This window comes from Macaca nemestrina, chromosome 10 (genome assembly GCF_043159975.1).
Source record: "Macaca nemestrina isolate mMacNem1 chromosome 10, mMacNem.hap1, whole genome shotgun sequence".
In the NCBI taxonomy this organism is placed as follows: Eukaryota; Metazoa; Chordata; class Mammalia; order Primates; family Cercopithecidae; genus Macaca; species Macaca nemestrina.
The window spans coordinates 85,778,961-85,799,103 of NC_092134.1; the positions used below are offsets into that span (position 1 = coordinate 85,778,961).

The 20,143-nt window shown below is 56.0% G+C and overlaps 1 protein-coding gene across 5 annotated transcripts in view; it reads left to right on the forward strand.

Annotated features, from left to right (window-relative positions):
- Positions 1-20,143, forward strand: part of LOC105470060 (Rap guanine nucleotide exchange factor 3) — a 30,494-nt gene that overhangs the window by 8,379 nt on the left and 1,972 nt on the right. For 2 of the 5 annotated variants that reach the window (XM_071071818.1, XM_011721789.3), the window contains exons 2-24: positions 86-298; positions 6,200-6,253; positions 6,340-6,446; positions 6,649-6,770; positions 6,953-7,121; positions 7,740-7,824; positions 8,174-8,234; positions 8,347-8,423; positions 8,620-8,766; positions 9,226-9,338; positions 9,615-9,703; positions 10,005-10,083; positions 10,293-10,443; positions 10,529-10,611; positions 11,256-11,295; positions 14,094-14,175; positions 14,485-14,631; positions 16,565-16,662; positions 17,131-17,256; positions 17,348-17,529; positions 17,775-17,865; positions 17,980-18,030; positions 18,918-19,005. In XM_071071818.1, the coding sequence (XP_070927919.1) occupies positions 206-298; positions 6,200-6,253; positions 6,340-6,446; positions 6,649-6,770; positions 6,953-7,121; positions 7,740-7,824; positions 8,174-8,234; positions 8,347-8,423; positions 8,620-8,766; positions 9,226-9,338; positions 9,615-9,703; positions 10,005-10,083; positions 10,293-10,443; positions 10,529-10,611; positions 11,256-11,295; positions 14,094-14,175; positions 14,485-14,631; positions 16,565-16,662; positions 17,131-17,256; positions 17,348-17,529; positions 17,775-17,865; positions 17,980-18,030; positions 18,918-19,005 (2,335 nt within the window). In that variant the 5' untranslated portion in view covers positions 86-205. Of the gene's footprint in view, positions 1-85; positions 299-2,384; positions 2,587-3,419; positions 3,652-6,199; positions 6,254-6,339; positions 6,447-6,648; positions 6,771-6,952; positions 7,122-7,739; positions 7,825-8,173; positions 8,235-8,346; positions 8,424-8,619; positions 8,767-9,225; positions 9,339-9,614; positions 9,704-10,004; positions 10,084-10,292; positions 10,444-10,528; positions 10,612-11,255; positions 11,296-14,093; positions 14,176-14,484; positions 14,632-16,564; positions 16,663-17,130; positions 17,257-17,347; positions 17,530-17,774; positions 17,866-17,979; positions 18,031-18,917; positions 19,006-20,143 lie in introns of those variants that run through there. The other 3 variants (XM_071071819.1, XM_071071817.1, XM_071071820.1) reach the window with 3 other exon arrangements.

A 20,143-nucleotide genomic window follows, 5' to 3' on the forward strand; every position in this document is an offset into this window, starting at 1 on the left:
AGTAGTTCTGCCTGGGGCAGTTGAACTGTGGTCCAGCTGCTCCAGTCCCGTCCCATGGCTGTCCACTTTCCTCCCTGTGTCACAGGTGGGCTGGCCAGGTGAGAGCTGCTGGCAGGTGGGCCTGGCTGTGGAGGATAGCCCAGCTCTGGGAGCACCGCGGGTGGGACCCCTCCCTGACGTGGTGCCGGAGGGGACACTACTCAACATGGTGTTGAGGAAGATGCACCGGCCCCGAAGCTGCTCCTACCAGCTGCTGCTGGAGCACCAGCGTCCGAGCTGCATCCAGGGGCTGCGCTGGGTGAGTCCCTTTCACCTGCCCAGGTGCCAGGGTCAGTACCAGGGCTAGAGGGGGGCCTGGATCGTGGCTCGGCGCGCTGCTGGTGGTCCAGCTTGCTCTGGGGGTGTAGAGTGGTACAGCTGCCGTAGACAGTGGGTCAGGAAGCTTGTCTGCAGTATGCGTGGGTGGCTCACACAGCTGCAAAGTGTGTGTCTGTGTGTGCGTTCTGCCCAAATGTCTCTGGGCATAGGGGGAAGGGGAACGGGATTTGTTCTCTGTCACCTCTGTGAGCCAGGCATTGAGTGAGGTGCTTGTGTGTTCTCTCCAGGTGAAGGTGGGAGGTATAGGGGCCAGGTCAAGGGGTTGGAGTGAGGTAAGCTTGGTTACGGTTCTTGGGTACGTCACTGTGGCAGCATTCTCCTTTCGTGAGTTACTGAACTGTGCTAATTCTGTGTTTTGGGCTTGGGGTGAGGTGGTCATGTGGATGTTGCTTGGTACCTGCCTTTGGGGTCTCAGGGAAGGATTCTGAGACATTTGGAGAATCTGAGATGACCGAAGTGCCCTTTGCTAGTGAGAAACATTTCTGGACCTGAAAGAATGAAGGAGAGAGCAGGAAGGGGAAAGAATGGTGGGATTTGGGAGGCAAGATAATGGGTGTACTATCCAAATCGGCAGAGACTAAATAGAGTAGCTTAGCTTGAGATTCAGTTACATCTTTACTGCATGTGTCCACCCGGGTTTCGCTATGTTGCTCAGGCTGGTCTTGAACTCCCAGGCCCAAGCAATCCACCTGCCTTGGCCTCCCAAAGTGCTAGTATTACAGGCGTGACCCACCGCGCTTGGCCAGGAGAGTTCATTTCTTTTTTCTTTTTCCTTTCTTTTTTTTTTTTTTTTTAACTGGAGTCTTCCTCTGTCACCAGGCTGGAGTGCAGTGACGCCATCTCGGCTCACTGCAACCTCCGCCTCCCAGGTTCAAGCGATTCTCCTGCCTCAGCCTCCTGAGTAGCTGGGGCTACAGCTGTGCACCACCATGTCCAGCTAATTTTTGTATTTTTAGTAGAGATGGGGTTTCACCATATTGGCCAGGATGGTCTCGATCTCTTGACCTTGTGATCCGCCTGCCTCAGCCTCCCAAAGTGCTGGGATTACAGGCATGAGCCATTGCACCTGGCCGAGAGTTCATTTCTTATTGGCAAGTGCTTTCTAGTAGAATAACCACTACCTTCTCCCTCCTTCCCCCTACCTTGCCCAACTGCCATTTACGCTGAGGCTGAGTTGAAAAAACTGAGACCCACCAAGATGAGGGGCTCCTCTTTGCACTCAGAATTGAGAGGAGAGTCCAGGTGTCAGTACTGGTAGAGCTGTTCTCTACTAGGGTCTTCCTTATCATGAACCTGGGTCCTCCCCCGCTACCCCTCCAGCTCTCTTCTCTGGGTCATTGGCTGTACCTATTGCCTGGAGCCAGTGGGCTGGAACCCTCCCTCCCTCTTTCCCTCTTAGGCTATAATTATTTGTGCATTTCCTGTCCCCTTCCCAGCTTGTAGAGGCAAGGTAGGGGGTAGGGAGAAGGTCAGGTGCCAGGACAATGAGGTCACTGGAGGATCCCCTGGGACCTGAAGTCTGGGAGGGAGTGGAGGAGGCCACCAGACTGTTTCCTGACTCCCCTCAGCCCCCAGAAATGAAAGGCTGGTGTGCGTGGGGAGGCTGGAGAGGTGGGGGTGAAGGTTGCTGGAGTGTAAATGGGGTCAAAGGCACAGAAACAAGGCCCTTCCCTGCCAGGTGGGCGTTGGTGACTAGAGGGAACTTAGATTTTTAGTGTTTAGAGGCACTAAACACTAGGCGGCTGCTCCCTCTTCTGATGACCATCTTTGGGGACTGGGGTGGGGAGGTTTCATTCCATCATTCCTGTGTTTGAGAGGCTCTGGGTACCTGTGAAGCTGTACCTCTTACCTCTTGATGATGCCTTTAGCCCAGGGAAGGCTTCCATGAGGGAATGAATGAGTGCCAGCTGTGAGCACGCACACCCACGGTAAAGGGGTGGAGCCCGAGTCCCAGGAAGACAGCACTGCCAGTTATTGATGCCAGACCTCCCTCTTCGAAAGCCAAGGGGAAAACCCATTAACCTCCCAGAGAAGAAGTCTGAAGACAGCTCTTTCCGTTCCTACCTAGACCAGGACAAGAGAAAATGCAGGCGGGTTACAGTAGGAGAGCTTGCAGTTAGATACAGACTAAGATAAGACTTAACAGCTATGGCAAAGGTGACACTGGAATGGAATGGAAGAACATCTTTGGAAAACATGAGCGGGGAGGTGAGACCTTGTCTGATGTCTGGGGGCAGGGGCAAGATCAGTGACCTCTGGTGGGTTCTATTAGCTCAGGGAAGTCTGAGATGATTCTCTTTGTGCGACTGTTTTTGGGGAAGTGACCCTATTTTGTAACTCAGAGAACACACTTTCATCCAATCTGTCCAAATAATAGCAGCAGCTAATAGTTATACAGTACTTATGTGCCAGACATTATTGTTAAGAGGTTTACCTTTATCATATCAAATAATTCTCACAACAGCCCTGTGAGATAGGTATTAATGTCATCATCTCCATTTTATAGATGTGAAAATGAAGTCACAGAGAGGTTAAGTGACAGGTTCAGAGTTACACAGCTGCTAAGTGACAAAGCTGGGCTTTGGTCCTAGGCAATCTGGCTGCAGAGTCCAAGCTCATAACCACATAACCACCACGCTGCACTTCTCTCTTGCTACAAATAGTAACACTGACACCTTAAGGCATCACCTCACCCCATGCACCCTTCCCCTGTCCCACCACAAGCAGCTTTAGCCTAACATGTTAGCTATGGCCCAAGGGAACTGGTCTGACAGGTCCCCAGGCTGTCTGGCTCTGTGCCTGTCTCTCCAGCCCGGCTCTGACATTCAGTGACAGGGAGTGAGGGTGGGGCAGGCCACAGTGCTGGTGCCAGGGGAGTTAGCGCCTCCTCTTCCACCCTGAAACCTTTCTGTTCAGGAATGAAAGGAGGGAGTGGGTGAGGACCTTCACCTTGACCCATATCAGCTACTTCTTCCCAACTGAGAACCCTGAAACTGACATGGTATAGCTTTTTTTTTTTTTTTTTTTTTTTTTTTGCACTGTGTCCTGATAATAGGGCCCATCATGAAATAATAACATCTGATCAAGTCAACTAACATTTACTAAGTAGTTACTATGATCCAGGCACCATTCCAAGTACTTTATATTATTAACTTTTTGATCCTCATAACCCTTTGTGATAGGTACTATTCTTATCATCAACCCCAGTTTACAGACAAGGAAACTGAAGCACTGAGAACTTCAGTAATCAGCACGAGCTCGCATAACCAGATGGTAATGCAGAAGCTAGGATTTGAACCCAAGCATCTGGCTGTGGAGCCCATACACTTGACCACTGACCTTGAATAGCAGCCCTCTCTCGCCCCCATCCTAGAAGGTTGCCATGCACACAAACATCCTGGGGGCACAGAAAGGGTAGAGTAGCAAACCTATCTACCTTTGTCTAACCCAGTGGTTTCCAAACTTACTTGCCCACGGAACTTGCCTGAAGGCAGAATACCTCTACTGTCTCTGTCCATAGCACAAAGCTGAGGAAACATGGGGATAGGCATCATGGGAGACGGACGGTAGGGCGTAATGCTAAGAGCATGGCCTTTGGAATCAGACAGACACAGGTATGAATCCTGGTGCCCTTACTGACCAACAGTTAGGGCAGGTTGTAGAACCTTGGAGCTTTCTTTCCTCTAGCTGTGAAATAGGAAACAAATACCTACCTCTGGGGTCAGCACCAGTAGCAGAGTTACTCAGTAGAATCTTACCTTTCTAAATAGTTGTGTGATCTCTCTGGGCTTTTGCTTTCCTTGTCAAAATGAGAGGGATTCCTTAAGGTCCCTTCCTCCGTGCTCATGGGCTAGGGCCTATTCTCTGACCTGCATGCTCATCCCCTGGGGGAGGACAGGAAATGACCAGCCTGGCCATGTGACCCGGCACCTCCCCTCCTAATGTGCCCTCTTCCAGGTCAGAATAATACCAGGAAGGGGCTGGTGCTGGAGCCTGGGTTGTGGGCTCCAGTGGGAGTTGGGGCAGGGACTGGGGCCACCTGGGCATTTTGACATGAACAACAACAAGTCATTAGCACTCAGGCACTGTTTGTTCCTACACAGGGGGCTGGCTGGGTAGCATTCCTGCCCTTCCTCCCTTCCCTGGCTCCTCCTCCTCCTCATTTCCTGTCGTTAAGTCTCCAGGGCTCTGTGTCTGGCACTGGGCTCGGCCCCATGACCCGGGCAGGGATACCCTTGGGACACCTAGTGACTTCCGCCCAGCCCTGGGCCAGGCGCCTGCGCATGCCAGACCTCAGGCCTCTGCCTGGGCACGCAGTGCCAAGATGCCTGTGCTCAGGGCCCTGCCAGCACCAGGCCTGGTTGTACTGCAACTCCGCGGCAGGTCCTTTTCAGGGACCCGAGGGCAGATGGGAAGCTAGGAGAGAGTTGGCTGGTGAGGGGAGAGGAAAGGGGTAGGTGGGGTGGGTGTGGGGAGACTGAGAATGGGAGCACTTCTGGGTGGGAACTTGAACTTCTCCACAGCTGTCTGGCTGTCCCAAGTGTGCACGACTGAGTTACACAAGGTACCTCACCTCCAGGCTTTTATTTCCTCGTAAGTCACAGAGGACAGACAATGCCTGCTCTGCCTATTTTACGTCTGATCCTATTTTACATGAGATCCAGTGAAATCAAGGGGGTGGTTGTGCTTTGTAAACTGTAAAGTGCTTTGTAAACTGTACAGTGAGCTCTTTGAGACGGCTCATAGACGGTAGAGCATCTTGTCCAGAGATGCCCACAAACCCCAGTTCTCAGGTGGCAGGAAGAGAAGGGTTGTGAGGGGCTTTCTTGGCCATTATTCCAGGGTATACAGGCCCGGGAATTCCAAATGGCTTGATTGTTACCAAGGGCAGGGAATCCTTACTAAGCAGTGTTTCCGTGACAAAGTGCGTCTTCCTGAGCCAGTCCTGTGTGCCACCAAGGACTTATTCACTCTTGCAGGGCATGGGCTAGCAACATCTCAGAGAAGAAAGACGCTTTCCAGCAAGCAGCCCCACCCTAATGCCTCACAGATGAGTACTAGCTAACATGTGCATACAGCTCTATGCCAGGCAATGCTTTAAACATTCGACGTGTAGCAGCTCATTTAATTCTCCCAAAGCCTCATGAGTTGGTATCATTAGTACTTTATAGATTTTATTGTTAAGGAAACTCAGGTCGGGAGGGAGAGGTTAAATCACTTGTTTCAGGTCACATCTTCAATCAGTAGGGGAGCAGATTTGAATCCAGGAGCCTGGCTCCAGCATTTGTGTTTTTAACTACCAGGCTGATCCGAGGCCCAGAGATGGCAAGAGACCTGCTCACCGGCCTGTGGAAGGGCACAGAAGCTGGCTGGGGACCAGGCCTATGACCCCAGCCCAGGAGCAGTCGTTCCTAGGCTTCCTGAGCTGCTCACATCCTGGCTTCCGTCTCACGGGCCTTCTTATCTCATGTTCTCATGCTTCTTTCAGCTCCTTCACTTCTTTCCCCCAACAGTGGCAGTTCACCTGGGGGTGTGGGCACCCCTGGGCCCTGAGTAAGCAGAATGGGTGCCTTGGGGCTCTCATCTGTAAGGAGGCAGTCTTTGGGTTGGGTCTGGTGATCAGGATGGCAGGGTGGGAAGAGGCGATGCCCGAGGCACAGGGTGCTGAGTGAATATTTGTTTATTTGCTGAATAAATGGCCACATGGATGCATTTGGGGTTGGGGCCTAGGCAAGGGTGGAAGTGATGGGGGAGGGGAGGTATCCAAGAGCTGGGCTTGAAGGCCTCACACTGATGTGCACACTTTCCCTGCTGCCTCCAGACACCACTCACCAACAGCGAGGAGTCCCTGGATTTCAGCGAGAGCCTGGAGCAGGTAGAAGCCTGGGTGGGGTGGAGCTGGGACAGGCAGCACCATGAGGGGTTCAGAGCCTGAATCACTGTGCTCTTCCTCCCTCCAAGGCCTCCACAGAGCGGGTGCTCAGGGCTGGGAGGCAGCTGCATCGGCAACTGCTGGCCACCTGCCCAAACCTCATCCGAGACCGGAAGTACCACCTTAGGCTCTATCGGTGAGTGGAGGCCCTGCTGCGTCCCTGCCCAGCCTCCCTGCTTTCTCTCCGTTCCACTCTATTTCAGGCACCTGGGCCTCACCCTGCTTCTAGCAGAGGGACGAACCAGGCTTGGGCCTCAGAGGGTGCCTTTCTAATGCAGAGTTCCTCCCTCTCCCTGCCACCCTCCTTCCACTGGCCTGTCCCCTTCTACCTTCCATAGGCAGTGCTGCTCTGGCCGGGAGCTGGTGGATGGGATCTTGGCCCTGGGACTTGGGGTCCATTCCCGGAGCCAAGTTGTGGGAATCTGCCAGGTGCTGCTGGATGAAGGTGCCCTCTGCCATGGTGAGCCCAAGCCCAGGGTGGGGTGCCCCGGGCTGGGCTGGGCAGTGATGGGGACAGGACAGGGCAGTCCTGGGAAGCAGGCATTACTTGGGGAGTGCTGACGGGTGGCATTGCTGTGGGGTTTCATATCCACATGGCCTCAATTTCCTCTCCTTCCCCATGCCTGGGCCTCTGCCCCCCAGTGAAACACGACTGGGCCTTCCAGGACCGAGATGCCCAATTCTACCGGTTCCCCGGGCCCGAGCCCGAGCCCGTGGGAGCTCATGAGATGGAGGAGGAGTTGGCTGAAGCTGTGGCCCTGCTCTCCCAGCGGGGGCCTGACGCCCTGCTCACTGTGGCACTTCGAAAGCCGTGAGTCAGAATCCCTGCACCCCGTGACCCCAGACCCCACACAGCACTCAGATTCCATGGTTTCTCACACTGATCTCTGGGGACATCCCTCACCTGTTGTGGAGGGAAGGGAACCTGGCTGGCCCAGAAGCCCCTGGCCCTGACTGCCATGGACTCACTGTGTGACCCGGATCCCTCCACACTCCCAAACCGACCCCAAGTCAGTTTCTTCCTCTGTAAATGAGGGTGTTGGGCCAGGGGGATCTCTGAGGACCCTTCCCACTCAGAGACACAGTTGTGGCTGAAAGCAAGGGAGTTTTGGAAACTGCAGTCCGGTGGGTCCAGGTTCAAATTCCAGCTGGACCGGCTACTGGCTGGGTGACCTTGAGCCTCCCCATGCTAGTTCCTGTTCTGTCAAGTGAGGATAATTGAACTGCTCCTTAGGCTTGTTGTGAAACAATGCATGCAAAATGCTCATCACAGGCGCTGCCACATGTGCGCACTCAGTAAAGGTTAGCCGCTGCTGATAACCATCGCTGCTGAGGCACTGTCTGGGCTTCGGCTGGGTGGGTAGAGTGGCTCCCTGCGCCTGGCGGGCCCACAGTTCACGGTGTGCTCCCATCCCTCCTGTCCCTGCAGCCCAGGTCAGCGCACGGATGAAGAGCTGGACCTCATCTTTGAGGAGCTGCTGCACATCAAGGCTGTAGCCCACCTCTCCAACTCGGTCAGTCCCGCCCCTCCCAGCCCTGCCCTGTCCCAGGCATCTCCTCTTCCTGTGACTTCCCTGAAACTCAACTGCTGGGCCAGAGGGCATTTCTCCACTTCCATCTGTGGCTGGAAATTTTCAGTCTGATTTCTTGCCCCCAGCGCTACTCTGTCTGAAAATCCTTCTGCCTCTCTCAGCCCATTTTCTCCACTTGCTTTGTCTCCTGCCAAATCCTGGAAACACCTGACCTGGCCACATTTCTGTCCCTCAGCACTTGTGTCTTTGGACCTAACCACACCCCTAGCAAAAGCCTGGCTGCTCTGCACATGAACTTGTCACCACTGACTGTCCTATCTCCACCACACAGGTGAAGCGAGAATTAGCGGCTGTTCTGCTCTTTGAACCACACAGCAAGGCAGGGACCGTGTGTAAGTCCAGCAGGGCACAAGAAGCCAGGCACAGGGCCTGAACATGGGCAGAAGGATGTGTGAAGGAGTGGTAGGTGCCAGGAGGGCCTGGTCTGAGGTATGCCTCTGTCAGTGTTCAGCCAGGGGGACAAGGGCACTTCATGGTACATTATCTGGAAGGGATCTGTCAACGTGGTGACCCATGGCAAGGTGAGCCCTCCCTCCTCCCCGCCCCAGTGCCCTGGGTCCTAACTGCTCCCTGGTCCGTTCCTCATGGGTAGTGCCTTTGTTAGTCTACTGCTGCTGACCCTCTGTGTCTCCTGTCTGGGTTGTTTTCCTGCTGTGGGTCTGTCCTGGCAAGGGCTGGGGCTGGCAGGGGTGGGCTGAGACTGAGGCCTGGCTGCAGGGGCTGGTGACCACCCTGCATGAGGGAGATGACTTTGGACAGCTGGCTCTGGTGAATGATGCACCCCGGGCAGCCACCATCATCCTGCGAGAAGACAACTGTCATTTCCTGCGTGTGGACAAGCAGGACTTCAACCGTATCATCAAGGTGCTGCTGCTGGGGTCGGGGAGGGCAGGGGCCGTTCATCCAGAGAAGTGATGTGGGGCGAGGAGTAGGGACCAGAGCAGAGGGCCTGTAAGAAGCAGGGCAGGTAGGAGACGCTGGGCTATGACGGCTGGCAGTGGGGACCATGGCCCTGGGTATGTGTGAGAAGGTGAAGCCCATAGGGCACAGCAGGGGTTTAGCGAGACCAGTGACCTCAGGCGCAGTGTGGGAGACCAGGGGAAGGATGGGTGTGCACGGGGCAGGGGACTAGGCTGTGGGGCAGGAAGGATGTATGGAAGGAAGGGAAGGCTGAGGAGGTGGAGCCAAAGTCAGAGGTGGGAGAAGGGCTGTGGGTCCCTGTGGGACCCTCATGGGGCTCAGGGGCTGGAATGAAGGAGGTAGATGAGAGGGTCTAAAGCTGGAACATCATGTGTTGAGCATGGGGTGTGGCCTTTTCTCCAGGATGTGGAGGCAAAGACCATGCGGCTGGAAGAACATGGCAAAGTGGTGCTGGTGCTGGAGAGAGCCTCTCAGGGCGCCGGCCCATCTCGACCCCCAACCCCAGGCAGGAACCGGTAACATACCTGCCATGCTCCCTCTCCACACTGTCTCTCCTTTCATTTCCCAGTCTTTGCTCCCTTCCCCTGTGTCATATCCCTGCCCTCTGGCCACCCGTGGATGGAGAGGTATTGAGGGACCAGGATGCACCCGCTGAGTCAGTCTCTTCCCTGCCCTAAGGTGGGACAGGGCTGGCTAATCGAGAAAAATGATGTAATTGGTTATTGATGACTGCCCAGGTGTGGGAGTGGGGAGTGGTGGCACCAGTGCCATAGATTGGCTGTTTCTGCTAGGTATACAGTGATGTCTGGTACCCCAGAGAAGATCCTAGAGCTCCTGTTGGAGGCCATGGGACCAGATTCCAGTGCTCATGACCCAACAGGTAAGGGCAAGAGACAGCCTGCCTGCTTTCTGACTCATTGGGTGGTCCATGCAGCCTGGGAGAGAGCCAGGTACCCTGCATCTGACCTCACCGAATGCTGGATCGGTCTGTACGGTGGTTGGCAATAAGTCCTCTTACCTGTGCTCTTGGCTTAGTGGGGAGCACTATCACAGGGGCTGGACACTGCTGGTACCTTGCAGGTGGTGGGATGTGGGGAAGGGTCCTTCCATCTGTCCATACACCTGTGCTCAGCAGACTTGGCCTCTGAAGCCTCCTCCCATCCCCCTACCCTGTCCTACAGAGACATTCCTCAGCGACTTCCTCCTGACCCACAGGGTCTTCATGCCCAGCGCCCAACTCTGTGCCGCCCTTCTGCACCAATATCCTTCCAGCCCCACGGGGATGGTGTGTGTAGGGGATAGGATGGTGCATAGGGTTGAGAGAATCTTACCAGTGTGGCTGTGCTGAGTCCTCTAAATGCCAGCCTGGTGCCAGGCCCAGCTTGCCTGGGGCCTGGGCATCCTGCCCGTCCTTTGCCTCAGGTGGGTGGCCCTGGTTGGATATTGTGGTTCCCTTGACTGGTGCCCACCTTCCATGCGGAGCCTGCGGGTGGCAGTGAGCAGGAGCGCAGCACCTACATCTGCAACAAGAGGCAGCAGATCCTGCGGCTGGTCAGCCAGTGGGTGGCCCTGTATGGCTCCATGCTCCACACTGACCCTGTGGCTACCAGCTTCCTCCAGGTACCTGGGAGTGAGGCACAGCAGGGCTGGGCTGCCCGGGGTGGACACAGCTACAGCCATCTCAATGCATCTTGGCTCTTCTTAGAAACTCTCGGACCTGGTGGGCAGGGACGCCCGACTCAGCAACCTGCTGAGGGAGCAGTGGCCAGAGAGGCGGCGACACCACAGGTGATGCTTTGATTCCGTTAATTTGTCATTTCCATAACTGGCAGTGCCACAGGGACCAAGAGCATATGCTCTGGAGTCAAGCACTTGGCTTCAGATCCAGGCTGAACCACTTACTTCAATTCCTTGTTCTTATCAGTCCCCTTGCTGTTCACCCTCACGCCACACGTCCATCCATTCTCATGCGTCATGCACTCATTCATTTATTCATTCTCATATCCTGAGTGTACCTGCTGTTCTCACTTCCTCCATTGGGCATGCATTTATTACCAAATACCCTCAGTGCCAGTTTCTGCCAGCCCCGCCCAGTACATTTCCTAGACTTTACCTTCACCCTTGCAGGTGTTCCCACGGGAGCAGCTGAGATTCAGGGGGATCGGGAGCTCATCTGAAACAGCACTTGATCTGAAACCCTGGGTCTCCATCTGCCTTTAACTTTTTCCTTCCCCTCCTGGCCTTGGAAAATCACAAAGTCCAGGGGCCTGGTTTCAAGAACGTGTTTGCCCCTCTTTATGTGATACTTACCTGGTCGTGCTTACCTCTGAACCACTGGTGAGGGCCGGGGGGAATCCAGAGCCCCAGGGGCCTCCCTGCTGCTGGCCCAGGAATACCCGGGCTTGCTCACCTCCCTTCTCTCTTGTCTGCAGGTTGGAGAACGGCTGTGGGAATGCATCTCCTCAGATGAAGGTGTCTGCCTGGCCCCAGCTTCTTTCCTCTGCTCCTCCTGGACTGCAGGCCCCTCCTTCACCCCCTGACCCTGAGGGGCTCTGTGTGTGTGGGAAGCTCTCCTCCCACAGACACACCCTTGGGTCTGTGACAGGTGTTCACAGGGCCCTTGCTGCATGTGGTGCCCTGGGCCAGGCCGTGCCCGGAGGCGCAGAGGCCTAAGGCGGTCTCCCTCCTCCCCCACTCCCTGACTCCATGGGCCTTTTATTCCTTTTGGGAGGTAATTCATGCCCACAGGTAGAGCCTGGGAGATAAGGAATGGTGGCTGGAGTTGGCCTCTGAAGCCCACAGGGCTCCTGGTGGCCAGTGCTATGGGAGCTCAGAGGAAGGCGAGGCCCCTCCCTGGAAAGTCAGAGGTGGCCCCAGGCCATTCTCAGCTGGGGCTTAAAGGGAAGCAAAGAGGGGACGAGAAGATGTGACTGCAGCCAGGATTTGAGAAGATGTGACTGCAGCCAGGATTTGGTTGAGGAATGGTGGTAGAAAGAACTGGAAAGGTAGATTGGGTTGGTGGTGGGGAGGGCTGCACTGGGAATAAAATCCAGGGGCCTCACCGGCCAGCAGGCTCCCCGTGCTCCCAGCCTACTGTGCGTCCCAGCCTCTGCCTGCTGGAGGCTCTCACTGGCTTCTTCTCCTCCGAAGGCTAAGCCTGTTATCCCCTCAGGACCTTTGTACTTATCCCTTAGCCTGGAAGCGTCTTTCTCTGGCTCTGCCTGACAGGATCCTTCTTGTTCTCATCTCAGCCAAATGCTGGGTTCCCAGACAGGCCCCCTCCCATCTCCCTATCTGGAGCACCCTCCCCTTTCTCCCCACCAGGCTCTGCCGTGGTGTCCTCTGTGATTTTCTTCAAAGCACTCTTGCCAGGTGGAGTTGTTTTCTTTGCCTACTTGCTTTCTGTCCTTTGGTCTCTCTCCCATCCCACTGGAGGATTGACTTCCCTCCTGCGGGCCCCCACCTCCGCTTCTCCTTGCTCACATGCTGCCTGGCTCTTGGCTGACGCTCAGAAACTGATGTGGGCTCGCCCTCGCGGGCTGGGCACTGTGCTAGGTGCTGATGCTGCACTTCAGCCCTGGCCTGTGGGGCTGCAGTCAGGCAAGGGGCAGAGCAGTTAAACAACCCGTGATGTGCAGTGGCACGGGACACTTTCCGTGAATCTGCACTGGAGTCGGCTCCTGAAAATGGGAGGGGAAGGGCCGACTCCAGTGCAGATTCAGGGAAAGTGTCCCATGTAAGCGACTACTGGAGCTGAGAGCTGCAGGGGGCGAGGGTGGAGGAAGAAGAGGATACCTGGCGGGCAAACCCAGGAGGAAAGGAAACCCAGGAGGAGGATCCCTGGAGGAGCGAGAGTGAGAGCAGGACCCCAGAGCAGGCAGGAAGTGGGCAGGGCCCCATGGGCCAGGGCCAGGGGGTCTGATCTTTGTCCTAAGAGCAGTGCAGACCACTGAAGGGGTTTGAGCCAAGGTTGGCAAAGTCTGATTTGTGTTTTGAATAGGTCAGCTAAAGAGCCTGGGCTTTCTCCAGCAAACAGTGGCCGCCATTGAAGCCGAGGGCGGGAGCTTCACGGGGCTCTGGTCAGGCAGACTGGAGGAGGAGGGTTGGAGGCACCTGGGAGGGAGGAGGAGGAGCATAGGTGGGCCATTGGAGTAGATAAGGAGTGAGGCCTCGTGGGCAGGTGGAACTGAAATTAGCCTGGGCAGGGGAGGAGGGGGCATGGGAGACCCATTTCAAAGAAGAATCCTCAAAGCAAGATGACAAGCTACAGGAAGTGTGGAGGAGTCTGGAGCCTGGAGCCTGGGAGAATGGCTGGGGAGCAGAGTGGTCTGGGAGGCAGGATGCAAGGATCCGATGGGTATATGGAGTGTGAGGTAATGGATCACTCATGTGGAAGGATCCAGGGGGTGTTTGAGACCAGGGTTTGGAAGAGAGTTCAGCACGGCTGGTAGTTTTGGGAATCACCCATGTACAGGCGACATATGAGGCAGTGAGGAACTCTGCAGGGGGCCCCGAGATTTGAAAATGTAGGGAAGAGCAATGGATTGAGGTCTGAACCTGGAGGATCTGCCATACGCAGAGCTGGGAGGAGGGACAGAGTCAGTACCAGAGTCGGAAAAAAGCAGGGTGGGAAGGGGAACCTGCATCAGGAGCCTTGCCTGGCAGGTGCTGCCCCACCAGCAGAGGCTTGGCAGTGGTTTCCACGCACTGCATCTCTGCTGTGGACTGGGACAGGGCCACTGGCACAGTGTTGGAGCACAGAGAGGGAAAGGAGCAGCAGGGATTCCAACTCTGCCAGTTAGCAGCTGTGTGGCTTTGGGCATGTTACTTAACCTCTCTGAGCCTCATTTATTTCATCCATAAATGGAAATAATAATGCTTTTGTCAAAGGTGCATTGTGAATACTTAGATCCTCAGAATAATGCCTGGCTTGTAGCAAATGGTAGCTGGAGGGAAAGGAAGAAAAAAATCCAAGTCAACAGCTGAAGAGTTTTCATATCAGAACTGCTCTGGACCTATCCGGCAGAGGCAGAAGCACACACACGCAGGGGCATGGATTTGCCCCGCCCTTAGACACGTTGTGTCTTCTCCTGGAGCCTTGGTCCCAGGTGCCTTACCTGGGCTCAGGTGAATGTGGCAGGCAGAGCCCTCTGGTGGTGTGAATGCTGTGTGGCGCCCATGCTCCTGGTGACACAGGGCCTTCACAATCCCTCCCTCCATGCTCTCCTCTCGTCCTCCCAGTCTTATTTTCTCGTTCCTCTTCCTCCCAGGCCCGGAACTTGCCTGTTTGGCTCCCCAACCAGGACGAGCCCCTTCCTGGCAGCAGCTGTGCCATCCGAGTTGGGGATAAAGGTTGGTGGTCTGAGCCAGTTGGGCACACCTGACATCTGCACCCTGCTGTCTCTGCCTCTCTTGTCCTGCTGTCGTCGCTTTTGACCTGGGAGTGCCTGGGCCAAGGTGGCATGCTGTACTCCTCAGGGTCTGTGTTCCAGGCTGCTGGCCACATCTGCCTCCTGTACCCCTTTTTTTTGCTCAGGGCCTCCCCACCTGCAGCTCAGCCTCTTGGGGATTCCTCCCACCCTTACTGCAATAACTGCCCTCTCCCTCCTGGGGTAGAGATCAGGCGGCCCTTCCCACAGTTCAGTCTGGTCTCCTCTTTAGTCCCCTATGACATCTGCCTGCCAGACCACTCAGTGTTGACCCTGCAGCTGCCTGTGACAGCATCTGTGAGAGAGGTGATGGCGGCGTTGGCTCAGGAGGATGGCTGGACCAAGGAGCAGGTGCTGGTGAAGGTCAATTCTGCAGGTGGTGAGTTATGCCCCTGGATAGACCCCAAGGGAGGGTGGCCCCTCAGATCTGCACCCAGGTCCCCCAGTCAAGATCATTGTCATCATTGTCATCTTTCTCGTCTTCCTCAGTGTGAATGATGGCTAGCATTCATGGGAGGTGGAGTGCATCTATTCGAAGTGCATTTCATGCAGTGTGTAAGAGCATGAGCTCTGGAGCCTGCTTCTTGCATTTGGCACCAGCCCTTTAGCTCCTTATCTGTGTGTCCTCCGGCAGGGTACTTCATCTCTCTGTGCTCAGTTTTATCATCCGTAAAATGGGAATAGTAGGAGTACTTGCCCCCTGGAGGAACTGTGAGGATCAAATGAGTTCATCTATGAAAGCATTTAGAATGGCGCCTGGCACATAGTGATACTTAACTATTAGCTGCTATTACTATCATCATTTGTGCTTAGTCATTTAATATGAAATAATAGCAATCTCATGAGGTGCAGGTACTTTTATCCTATTTTCAGACAAGAACACTGAAGCTCAAAGGGTGTGAGCTATTCCTCAAGCTCACACAGTGAGAGTAGCTGGTCTTGGAACTTAGGTAGTCTTCATTTGTTTAGTCACTCAGCAAACATTTTTGAGGATCAGCTATGAGCCAGCAATATGTTAGGAGCTGGAGATACCACAGCAGGTAAAACAGGTCAGCTTGATGGTTAAGAGCATAGACTGTGGACTCCCAGACGTGTGAAGGCATCTTAGGCTCACCATTTACTAGCTGTGTGATGCTGGGGAAGTTGCTTAACCTCTCTGAGCCTGCATTTCCTCACCTGTTAGATGAGGACTGTAATTGTATCTACCAAAGGGTTGTAATGGCTACTAAGTGAGCTAATGTGTGTAAAGCAGCACAGGGCCTGCCACAAAGTCAGTGCTGAGAACATGGTGGACTCAGGATTATTAAGATGGGCCTCCAGAGAACCTGGAACATTCAAAACCACCATTCTCTGTGGAGGGCACGGGCCTGACAGCTGGAACCCAGGACAGACAAGAATTAGGGGCGTTCAAGAAGTGGGGATGAGAAAAGAAAAGCCTTCTCCTTTCAGTAAGTGGGGAGAGTTGAAGGCCTCCTGTGTGCCCTGCCCTGGGAAGCACTGCCCTCTGCTGGCCATCTGGTGAGTTGCAGTTGCCCAAAGGGCATGTGTATTGAGACCCTACTATGTGCCAGGCACTGTTTAGAGCACTGATCGCCAAAGCACTTGGATTGACACCCATGTCAGTAACCAATATTTAATTAAAACCCTCACCCCACGGTGTGAATATTTGTTTGTAAGTAATACACATATATTACTACATTAATATCATAATAAAGATAGATAAAATAGAAATTGATGGAGTAGAAATGCAAAGCAGGTAGAAAAAATAAATGTAAGTAGAAGAGCTCATATTTTCCCCGGGCACGTGAATGATCTGATGTGCCTAACTTTGGAGGCCACTGCTCTAGGGACTGGGAACTCAAGCACAGTCCCAGTCCATGAGGAGCTGATGAAAATCAACACCAAGGCTTATGTAAGACACTTCCCAGTTTTCAAAGAGCTTTTATACATAGCATATACTTATAGCTACTATTTATATACATTATTTTATTTGACTTATGAAATAGTCAGGGCAAGTCTTATTGTCTCCATTTTACCAGGGAGGAAAGTGAGGCTGAGGGAGGATCAGACCCTGCCCAGGTTCTTCCTGACTCACTGAGGATCTTTTCTCATTCTCTTGGATGTGCTTTCCTGGGCAGCGTGGCTGTGTGGGCACATGTACCTGTGTATTCTGAGCACCCGCCCAGGACTTCAACCCCGCTACGAGGAGAAACCACCTCCCAGCCTCCCAAACATCTCTTCCACCCTGTCCTCCAGCTGGTCCCTGGCCTCCCTCCCTTCCCCCACCCAGGCCGCCACTGCTGTCTTTGCAGATGCCATTGGCCTGCAGCCAGATGCCCGTGGTGTGGCCACATCTCTGGGGCTCAATGAGCGGCTCTTTGTTGTCAACCCACAGGAAGTGCATGAGCTGGTAGGGACCAGGCAGGGTGCCAGGGCCCAGGGAGGAGATCTATTTTGAGCCTGGAAGGGGTGGATTCTGGGGAGGGTCCCAGGGAGAAGAGGGAGGAAGGGTCTGGCTCTGGCTGCTGCTGGGTCCTCAGCACACAGAGGAAGGAGTGGGCTGCAGCTGATGGGGAAATTCCCAAGATTGTGCAGGGCAGGGGCTGGTAGCACTGGTTGGGAGCTCCCAAGGAGAAAGAGGAGGACCTGCCCTAGTTAGGGGTTCCCCAGGAGACAGGAGCCTAAAAGGAGGGGTCTCAGCACTGGAGAGCCCTATCCTCCAGCTGCTACAGCCCCTAGACACCCTCTACTCGCCGCTCCTGCCCTCCTAACCCTCCTGCTAACATGAGCATAGAGTCCTTGCCCCAACCCTCTCCCCCTACCCTGTGCCTTTCCCTGGATTCCTCAGGCAGCCCCCTGAGCACTCTCCCACCCGCAGACCCCACACCCTGACCAGCTGGGGCCCACTGTGGGCTCTGCTGAGGGGCTGGATCTGGTGAGTGCCAAGGACCTGGCAGGCCAGCTGACGGACCACGACTGGAGCCTCTTCAACGGCATCCACCAGGTGTGGGAGGCAGAGCTGGGGGAGGAAAGCAGGCGGCGGGAGGCCCGGCTCGGCTCGGCATTCACTGACCTCGCCTGCTGCCCCTGCCCAGGTGGAGCTAATTTACTATGTGCTGGGCCCCCAGCATCTGCGGGATGTCACCACCGCCAACCTGGAGCGCTTCATGCGCCGCTTCAACGAGCTGCAGTACTGGGTGGCCACCGAGCTGTGTCTCTGCCCGGTGCCCGGCCCCCGGGCCCAGCTGCTCAGGAAGTTCATTAAGCTGGCGGCCCAGTGAGTCCCTGTCCAGCGGGTGGGGCGTGGCCAGAGTCCCTGGGCTACCTTTTCCTAAACCCCGCTCTTTGCTTAGTATGTTGCCAAATCTGCCACCCTATTTGTTCCCTGGGTCTCCTGGAGCCTCTGCCTTCCCACCGCATCCAGCTTGGGTCTCTGCAGAGGCTGGCCTGGCCGTTGTCTGGGGACACTGTGGGGGTGGCTGCTTCCCTTACCCTGAGGGTCTCTGGGTCTTCTGCTCACAGCCTCAAGGAGCAGAAGAATCTCAATTCCTTCTTTGCCGTCATGTTTGGCCTCAGCAACTCAGCCATCAGCCGCCTAGCCCACACCTGGGAGGTAGGTGTGGTTTGGAGGGCCCCCCTCCTGAGGTCAGGCCTCAGGCCCTCCTGGGAGTGCTGGATGGGGTTGGGCCTCCCCCACAGCAGCGGCTCATCTGCCTCCCTTTCACAGCGGCTGCCGCACAAAGTCCGGAAGCTGTACTCTGCCCTCGAGAGGCTGCTGGTGAGTGCTCAGCCCCGCCTGGCCTGGCTCTGCTAGGATCAGCTTGGCTCAGCCCTGCCCTCCAGACATCCTCACTCTTGGCTTCCCCACAGCCCCTATACCTGTCCTTTGTCACTTTCAGGGTTCCCAACCTCGGCCCGGGGCCTAGCTCCGGCCTGAGAGTTTGGGGAGCTGGCTGAGGAGGGGTGTTCAGCACTAGGATAGGGGTTGCATGGTGCACTCTGGCCCTCAGTGTGTGTCTGCATGGGGGCAGGAGATCCTGTGTGAAGACTGGGCTGGAGCATGTGGGTCTGGGGTCTGAGGTACCAGGGCAGCGTCAGGGGCTCCAGAGCCCAAGGGCCTGGCACGGAGCGCCCATGGTGCACCAGGGCCTGTCTGCCCCCCAGGAGCTCCGAGGGGCTTGTAGAACAGGCGAGGAAAGACTTGGGGGTGGAACCTCCCACCTCCAGGAACTTTTGAGGATTTGACTGTTCTGGAGAGAAGCAGAGAAGAGGTACTTCATCAGCATAGCCTGGGAGCTCTTGAGAGAAAATCCACCTCGTGGGGCTCAAGGGGTTCAAAGGAGTTTACTCTCCAGAGGGTGAAAGGGAGAGAGAGGGAGGGACAGAGAGAGACAGGGACAGAAAGGGACAGAGAGATGACAGAGACAGACTTTTCCAAGAAACTTGGGGCCCCTCTAAGTGCTGTGAATTTTCTCAGTGCTAATGGGAGGCTGGAAGCCCCGTGCTCGCCTGTGACAGAGCCTGGGTGAAACCTGGGGCTGAGGAGAGGCTGAGTTGGGGCCTCTGCACCTGCTGTGGGATGGGCATGTGGCCCCTCCTTGGTTGGGTGGGGTCTGTGGTGGCTTATGCTGTGTGCAACCCCCTCAGTGTGGCTTCTTCCCCTAGGATCCCTCATGGAACCACCGGGTGTACCGACTGGCCCTCGCCAAGCTCTCCCCTCCTGTCATCCCCTTCATGCCCCTTCTTCTCAAAGGTAACAGGGCTTCCTGCCTCCGTTCCCCCATTCCCACGTTCCTGCCTCTGTCCCCCCATTCCCACCTTCCTGCCTCCATCCCCCATCCCCTTCCTGCCTCCATCCCCACATTCCCCTCTTCCTGCCTCTGCTCCCCCATTCCCCCTTCCTGCCTGTCCCCCCATCCCTCCTTCCTGCCTCCGTCCCCCCATTCCCCCTTCCTGCCTCCGTCCCCCATTGCCCCCTTCCTACCTCCGTCCCCCATTCCCCTCTTCCTGCTTCCGTTCCCCCATTGCCCCCTTCCTAACTCCATCCCTCATTCCCCTCTTCCTGCTTCCGTTCCCCCATTCCCCCTTCCTACCTCCATCCCCCATTCCCCTCTTCCTGCTTCCGTTCCCCCATCCCCCCCTTCCTGTCTCCGTCCCCCCATTCCCCCCTTCCTGCCTCCGTTCCCCCATTCCCCCTTCCTGCCTCCGTCCCCCATCCCCCCTTCCTGCCTCCGTCCCCCATCGCCCCCTTCCTACCTCCGTCCCCCATTCCCCTCTTCCTGCTTCCGTTCCCCCATTCCCCCTTCCTGCCTCCGTCCCCCATCCCCCCTTCCTGCCTCCGTCCCCCATCGCCCCCTTCCTACCTCCGTCCCCCATTCCCCTCTTCCTGCTTCCGTTCCCCCATCCCCCCCTTGCTGTCTCCGTCCCCCCATTCCCCCCTTCCTGCCTCCGTTCCCCCATTCCCCCTTCCTGCCTCCGTCCCCCATCCCCCCTTCCTGCCTCCGTCCCCCATCGCCCCCTTCCTACCTCCGTCCCCCATTCCCCTCTTCCTGCTTCCGTTCCCCCATTCCCCCTTCCTGCCTCTGTCCCCACCTTCTCCCCTTCCTGCCTCCGTCCCCCCATTCCCCCTTCCTACCTCCATCCCCCATTCCCCTCTTCCTGCTTCCGTTCCCCCATTCCCCCCTTCCTGTCTCCATCCCCCCATTCCCCCCTTCCTGCCTCCGTTCCCCCATTCCCCCTTCCTGCCTCCGTCCCCCATCCCCCCTTCCTGCCTCCGTCCCCCATCCCCCCTTCCTGCCTCCGTCCCCCATCGCCCCCTTCCTACCTCCATCCCCCACCCCCCTTCCTGCCTGTCCCCCCATTCCCACCTTCCTGCATCCGTCCCCCCATTC